The sequence below is a fragment of the Vombatus ursinus genome, unplaced genomic scaffold, assembly GCF_900497805.2.
Source record: "Vombatus ursinus unplaced genomic scaffold, bare-nosed wombat genome assembly UNPS02014832.1, whole genome shotgun sequence".
Taxonomy (NCBI): domain Eukaryota; kingdom Metazoa; phylum Chordata; class Mammalia; order Diprotodontia; family Vombatidae; genus Vombatus; species Vombatus ursinus.
Genome location: NW_020954610.1, coordinates 3,027,089 through 3,035,051, shown reverse-complemented (window position 1 = coordinate 3,035,051; position 7,963 = coordinate 3,027,089). Strand labels below are relative to the sequence as shown.

At 42.2% G+C, this 7,963-nt stretch overlaps 1 protein-coding gene across 3 annotated transcripts in view; it reads left to right on the top strand.

The window, feature by feature from the left end:
- Window positions 1–557: 557 nt before the first annotated feature.
- LOC114025988 (probable gluconokinase) overlaps window positions 558–7,963 on the top strand; it is a 13,902-nt gene continuing 6,496 nt past the window's right edge. The window contains exons 1-3 of one of the 3 annotated variants that reach the window (XM_027839545.1): window positions 558–785; window positions 3,299–3,329; window positions 4,616–4,702. In XM_027839545.1, coding sequence (XP_027695346.1) covers window positions 736–785; window positions 3,299–3,329; window positions 4,616–4,702 — 168 coding nt within the window. In that variant the 5' untranslated portion in view covers window positions 558–735. Of the gene's footprint in view, window positions 790–3,298; window positions 3,330–4,615; window positions 4,703–7,963 lie in introns of all 3 variants that reach the window. The other 2 variants (XM_027839546.1, XM_027839548.1) reach the window with 2 other exon arrangements.

Here is a 7,963-nt window from a genome sequence, read left to right as displayed (position 1 = left end):
CAATCTGCCACTCCTCTGAAGTCGGTAGTTTTTTTTTTGTTTGTTGTTTTGTTTTGTTTTTTTTTAAGGCTCCGGAGGAGAAAGTGAGGCTGGTGACTTTGCACCCCCCTCTCATGACAACACCTCCCTGATGTCATAGTCCTTTTCTAGGACGAAGGGCAAACAGCAGTAGCAATTGTCTAGGATACCGAGAGGTGTCCGTAGTTACCCAGCTCGCCATGCATCAGAGGCCAAACCAGCCTCCAAAGCTAGCTCTCCATCCACTCTACTTGCTAGTTTCTACCTTTCACACAATAGGCCTTTAAACCAAAGCGTGTTGAATTGCATGAGGTCAAATCTCGTTAGTAGTTCAAAGAAGAGATTCCTTTGGCAACCCAGCATCCCTAAGAAGCCCTAAGTAAATGCTCTTGAATAGTTTTAAAAATAAGGAAGTAAAGTCCTGGACCCAGCTCTCTACCGTCAAGAATATTTAAATACCAAGGGGTGGAGGGAGAAACTAAACGTTCCCCACTATTTAGAGGCGAACCCAGACTCTTGGGCTAAAACCCTGCGGACTCAGGCAAGGTTTCGAGAGGAGCCGCCACCCTTCAAGGGTCCAAAAGCTGCCGTCATTCCCAAGCGTCCTAAAGCCCTCTCGGAGGAGGGACTAGCGCCCAGGTGGCTTGGCTGAGCTGGTGCCCCAGGGCTGGAGAGGGAGAGCTGGGGCGGAGTCACCCGAGGACGGGAGGCGAGACCATGGGGCCTCCCGGGGTAGTGCTGGTGATGGGAGTGAGCGGCTCGGGAAAGTAGGTATTTAGGTTGGGGTCGCGCGCGTCCCCACGCCAGGGCGGGAGGAAGCAGGAGGTCGGGGATGAGTCTGCAACAGGCGCTCAGTGGACACTGAGAGCCAAGGAGGGGAGGACGGGTGGGACGTCAGGGAGCGGAGCCGCGGGGTCCAGCGGCCGAGGGAGACAGAGCCTGCGGGGACGTGGAGTTGGGTCTCCGCAGCTCACCTGCAGACTTCACAGCAGCTGCGTGAGCAAGCTGCAAGGGGTCATTTCGGGATGGCTCGCCCCGAAGGCCCAGGGAAGCCGCGGGGCTCCGGATCCAGGTTCTCGCTCCGCCCAGGCCAAGGCCCACGCAATGTCACGTTGTGCGTGACCGCCCCATTCATGAATCGGATTCGCCGACTGCACCGCGTTGGCACGCTTTGGGCTTGTAAAGGGTCCAGATGTTAAGAGCCACAGTTTTCCCCTGCCTTGGCCCCCCACCCAATCTAGAAACCTCACTGACCCCGGTGACCGACATTAGGCCACTAAAGACTCATTAAGAGTGCAGAGCGGCACCCCCCCCCAGCACACCCACCCACGTGCTGAGTGAGCCACATTTTAAAAACAGACTTTAGCACCCTAAAGAGATAACTTGGCTCTTTCCCTACCTTCTGCTAGGCTCTCTCTCTCTCCACCCCCCCACCCCCCCCTTAGTTAATGTTTAACAACTCTAAGGCAGACTTTTATAAGACCTAGTAGCTGGAAAGGATGGCTCTGAGGGAGTGAATTAGAATTGTTTAGGCTGTAATTTAAGTACAGTTTTAAGAGAAAAACTGTGCAGCTGGCAGCTGGCACATGGTAGGTGTTTAATATATGCTTGTTGGTTTATAAAGTGACAGTGAAAAAGTCACTTTACCTCGAAACTGAAATTTCCTTATCACCAAATAATGCCACCTTCATTTTAATTATTTATTTAAAATATCTATTTAAATTATTTTGTCCTTATTAGACTTGAGATCAAGGGTTGTCTTTTGTCTTTGTGATACCAGTGCTTACCACAGCGCTTGGCACGTTGTACTAGATTAATGAATAATTGACTTTGAATTGGCTCTTTAAACACTGGAATTAATTCTTCAGACAGTTCTGAGGCAGTTGGTAAAGAGTTGTACCTGCAGTCAGGAAACCAAGGTTCCTATTTCTACTCTGACACTTACTAGCTGTGTGACCCTGGGCAAGTCACAGGCATGTGGTCCACTTCCAGACCCAGGTACTCTTATCCCTCCTTTTCAGCAACCTTTTGTGTGCTGTTTTCTTCCATTAGAATGTAAGCTCCTTGAGGGCAGGTACTGTCATTCTTTCCACTTCTATGGCTTCTTTGATAAGTTAAAAAAAAAATCTAAATGTGTTGTGGATACTAATACTCCACTGAACCCTTCCCTCAATAAAATTCCATCACCTTACTTTTTAAGAGGGAAAAACATTTTAATAAGAACCTGAAAAAAAAATGGAATAGACTGAACTACAGGGTTACAAATTTAGAGCTTGAAGGGACCTTAGAATTCAAATGGCCTAACCCCCTCATTTTACATAAGAGGAATCTGGATCCCAGACAGGTTAGTGATTTTTGAAAAGTCATACAACAGTGACTTGCCCAAGGTCAAACAGGTAGTGAGGTGTAGGCAGATATTTGTATCCTCAATAGTATGGGGAGGGGCAGCTAGTTGGTGCAGTGGATAGAGCACCAGCTCTGGAGTCAGGAGGACCTGAGTTCAAATGTGACTTCAGACACATAACACAGTGCCCTTACGAGCTGTGTGACTTTAGCAAGTCACTTAACCTCAATTGCCTCGCAAAAAAAAATAATAATAATAATAATATGGGGAAAAGAATGTTCACCCTGGAGTCAGAGGCTCTAGGTTCAAATCTTTCCTTTAATAATTAATATTGATATAACTTCAGGCAAAGCTTTTAATATCCCTGGTCCTCTGTTTCCTCATCTGTAAAAGGAGGGGATTGACCTTGGCCTGAAATTCCTTCTAGCTCTAAACCTATGATCCTATCATCTCATCTACTAGGATCCTTAGATTCTAACTTCAGCAGCCTTTCTAATACAATGATGCATTTTCCTATCATGCAAGATTTGATCAGATAGCCCAAAGGCCATTGCTTATTTTTTTTTCTTAAAGCTAAAATGTATTCTGTGCAAGGTTTCACTGTGCATGAGACATTCTGTTTCACTCTTGCTTACACACAGTGAGTAAGTGCACCAGCCCCTTGGCTCAAGTTTATAGGTCTCCCATGGAGAAGGGGGTCAGGCCAGCTCTTTTTAAAAAAATCAGTAATTGCTACTCAATTCTTTGTTCCATTTACTGAGGCCAGTTAAGGCCAAACAGTTGATGATCATTATTTCTGTTTATAATATTTTTCACATTCTAATACCATCCATGGCAGCAGAGAAAGCTATTTCTTGGGCCCTCACTCACCCCCTCTCAATGATAGGGAAGACTATGAAATACTAATAGTCTGAACATTGCTGTATTCTTTTACAGATCAACAGTGGGATCACTCCTGGCAACTGAGGTACTGTTCTGTTATGTGTCCTCACAGGTGTATGGGCCTGCTCTATTATCTTTTTCTCTCCAGAACCTGCAGTTCCCTCTATCTATTATTTTTTAACCATGCCTATCATTTCATTGGTGTTCATAGCCCCTGGTGAATAACTCTTACAAATGAAAATTGGTTTTTTGGGTTTTTTTGGTGAGGCAATTGGGGTTAAGTGACTTACCCAGGGTCACACAGCTAGTAAGTGTCAAGTGTCAAGTGTCTGAGATTTGAACTTAGGTCTTCCTGACTCCAAGGCTGGTGTTCTATCCACTGCACTGCCTAGCTACCCCTCCAACTTTTCAATGTAGAGATTTAAAAGCTTGACTGGCCTGCTCACTAAGAGGTTGAATGACTTGCCAGAATGTCTCAGAAGTGAGACTTAAACCCAGACCTCCCAGAGTCTGAGAATAGCATGGCATCCTCTTTGCTACACTGCCACTTATCCCCTTGTTCCCTCTATATCAGGGGTTTTTAACTTGGGGTGTGTGAACTTGGTTTTTAAAAATATTTTGATGACTATATTTAAATATAACTAGTTTCCTTTATAATCTTATGTATTTTATTTTACATATTTAAAAATATTCTGAGAAGGGGGCCTTGGGCTTCACGAACAGGATCTATGACACAGAAAAGGTTAAGAATTCCTGCTCTTTGTGTGACCCTGGGCAAGTCATTTAACGCCAATTGCCTCACCAAAAACAGCAAAAAAAAAAAAAATTCCTGCTCTTATTGTGCATAAAATGCAAACTTCTTATTTATTTCATTTTCTATCTTGGTATTTGAAATAACGATGCATGAAGAACAACATGGTGCCGTACAAATGAAAAGCACCATTTGAAATGAGTCTTTTCTCTTGTACATAATGCACAAGTTTTGGGGTGGGTTTATTGCTATGTGAGACAGAAGCAGTGAGGTGGCACAATGAATAGAGTGTAGGACTCGGCATGTGAAAGACCCAAGTTCAAATCCTGCCTCAGACATTGACTAGCTTTATAAGTCTGGGCAAGTCACTTAACCTCTGTCAACTTCAGTTTCCTCATCTGTAAAATGGGGATAATATTGGCACCTTTGTGAGGATCAAATGTTATATATGGTAAAGTGCTTTATATACCTTAAATGCTAGCTATTATAATGGGGAGAAAGTTCCCGTCACTGTTCTTGACCAGGCAGTGTTGATAACCATTTGATGATTATAATTTGGACTGTTCAACCTCCCATATGTGATATTTTAGGTTGTGTTTTGTTTTTGTTTTTTTTTTAAGCTGGGGTGGAAATTCTACGATGCAGATGATTACCATCCTGAAGAAAATCGAAAAAAGATGGGGAAAGGAATACCACTGAATGATCAGGTAATTTAATGCTACAATAAGATATGTAAGAAAGAACACTGGACCTGAAGTTGGAGAAAAGACCTGAGTTTGGCTCTACCACTTAATTCTTAGGAGCTCAGTTTTGTCTTTTTGAAAGAAGGGAAGGGGAAAAGGAAAAGGGAGAAAAAAGGAGAGAGAGAAAGAGAGAAAGTTCAGGACTATCATTCCAGTGGCGTAGGGAGCTCCTACACCACATACAACTTAGAGTCTTATGAGAGGTGAAATCCCTTGTCCTTGGTCAGGTATAGCCAATATGTTTCAGAGGTAAGACTTGAACCCAGATATTCCTGGTGCCAAGGGTCACCATTTGTGCAGTATGCCATCCTTCCTGTTCAATGGGAATAATCCTTGAGCTACCTACCTCTCAGGGTTCTAGTGAAGATCAAATAGAAATAAGTCTAAAAGCCTTCCTTCCCTTAGCATTGAGATCAGGAGGGTGTATTCTAGGATGGTTAATATGCTTATCTTACCTTTGCCCACCAGTCATGAGGAGAAGAGTCAGGCTCCAGGACAGGGCAGATATCAAAGATCACTTGAAAGTCAGAGGGCTCAAGCAAGGGAATGTTTGTGAAGTGTTTGAAAGAGACTAGAATCAAGTGGATACAGATACAACTATTATCACTTTCTTCGGACTTGACCCATGCTCACCCCACCCCCAATTTGATTTCAAGCCAAGTTATTACATTTTCTTGTCTATTCTCCATTGTCAGTGTTTTTATTATATGTGGCCCTCAACCAACAATATTAGGTCTCTCTGTTAGGAATTACAAGGGATTGGATAACTTTTAAGACTGCACTTTCTGTACTGTAAGGAATCTAGCCAGGGACATGATGGTAAATGTTTAACAATCAGCTCTTGGGGGGGGTTGTATACGTGACACACTTTTAAGTTTAAATGCATTATTAACATTTTCCCCATTGCTTTCTTAAGTTTCAACAACAAATAGAACAGTCAGTCAAGTCCTCATTTGTAGTGTTTGCCAGTTTCCGAGGTATAAATGCTCACCCTGAAAATTTAATCATCAGCTTTCACAGCCATTTCAAGTTGGCTTCCACATTCCCATGGATATAGTTTTTGTCTTTCACAGTGTGAATCTTTGACATTCAAGACCAGATTCACAATATTTGAAGTTAAGAAAGATAATTAGGATAATGGAGCTCCTCTTTAAATATGAGTATGTGTCACAAATCACTACAAACAGGATACGAGTGATTGTGTTAATAATTGTAATGTACAGAAGCAGAATCAGGGGCTGCCCCTTTTAGCTCACTTGGTTAGAGCACAGTTCAGATGAGGCTAGAGTCTTAAGTAATCAGGCACCCAACAAACATTATAATTTACTATGGATGAACAGATTTAATGAACTCATTACAGAATCACAGAACTATTCAGCCCCTGACATAAAGGGGATAGGCATGGAGTAGTGAGACAACACTGACCTTAGCATCAGGTCTAGACTCAAGACCCCATTTCATTGCTTACTAGCCATGTGACCCTGGGCAAGTTACTTAGCATCCTTGAAACCTCAGATTACTTATCTGGGCAATAGAAATACTTGCACTACAGGGTTATTGTGGGGAGGGGAACTACTTTATAAACTATGATGTGCTATATACCCATTTTTTTTCCTTAGCATCAATGATTTCACTGATATACGAAGCTTTTAGTGAGGAGTTTCCTCTGCCAGTATAGATTGGCACCTTTTCTGCAACCTAAAGAGTTACCTAGAACACAGAGAAGTCAAGTGACTACCCAGGGTCACAGAGTCAGTATAAGGCAGAAGTAGAAATTGAATCCAGAGTCGTCCTGACTCTGAAGCCACCTTTATATCCACCGTGTTCCCCTGCCTCTCATGCTATGATTGTCTACTAGATTTTAGTATGATTCCTTGAGAGTAGGGACCATGTCTCCATCATCTTTGAATCTCTCCTAGTGCATCACACATGCTTTGCACATAGCAGATTGTTAATTGGTAGATTGGTAAATTGATAGCAAGGAGAATATGGTTGGATCAGCATAAATCCATCATGACTACTGGAAAGAACAACTCTAATCCCTGCTGATGATGTACTAGTAGTGTTAGCATTCTAAGCAAAAGAGAATATTAGATTTGCTCTTTATAATAGAATAGGAAAGCTAAAGCAGGTACAGAAAACCAATTTACTAAATCATGTTAATATTTTTCCAGCCCACGCTTTTCCTAAACTTTCCAATCTACACAACAGAATAAATTAGACTTTTACTATGACATCTACAGCAGCTAGATTGAGCAATGGCTAGACCACCAGGCCTGGAGTCAGGAAGACTCCTCTTCCTGAGTTAAAATCTAGCCGTAGACTTTTACTAGCTGTGTGACCCTGGGCAAGTCACGTAACTCTGCCTCAGTTTCCTCATCTGTAAAATGAGCTGGAGAAGGAAATGGCAAACCACTGCCATATCTTTGCTAAGCAGACCACAAAAGGTGTCATGAAGAGTCAGATACTATTGAAAAATGACTAAACAACAACAACAAATGAGACCCACAGTAGCTATGTGGAAGCCTCACCTAACCCCAGAATGTAATGAAGTGGTTTGATGCTATTTCAGTTCAACAATTCCAAAAATATAGAGAACCAAGACACTGTGTTGGAATGGAAACATAAACAAGAAATAGCGTTTGCCCTCTTCAAGCTTACAATCTAGTAGGCAATTAGGTGACACAGTGGATAGAGCATGAAATTTGGAGTAAGGAAGACCTGAAGTTGAAACCTGCTTCAGATATTTACTAGCTAGGAGGACCTTCATGTTGGATGGAGGCACTATGGAAAATTTTTAGAAAAATATGACCAAGAGTTGTATAGGATGAGAAGGCATGGATGGGTAGTAGTCTGTACCATTGGAGGAAATAACTACATTGATGATATCAGAAAGTCAAGGAAGATGTAAATGGTCCCATCTTATTAAATTTATCATGTTAGTTACTGAAATGTTTTTAGCTAAAGACTAATCATGATTCCAGAGGATCAGTGATGAAGCATTCTACCCACCTTCTGATGGAGAAGGAGGGAATCATATTGCAGAATGAGACATACATTTTCAGGACTGGCCAATATGGGAATTTATTTCACTTGACTGTGCCTATTGGTTATAAGGATTTTTTTCCTTTTATTTTTTCACAGTTTTTCTTTTTTCTTTCTTTCTTTTCTTTTTTTAGGGGGGGAGGGAGAGGAGTAGGGATCAGGAGGAAAGATGGGGATAGC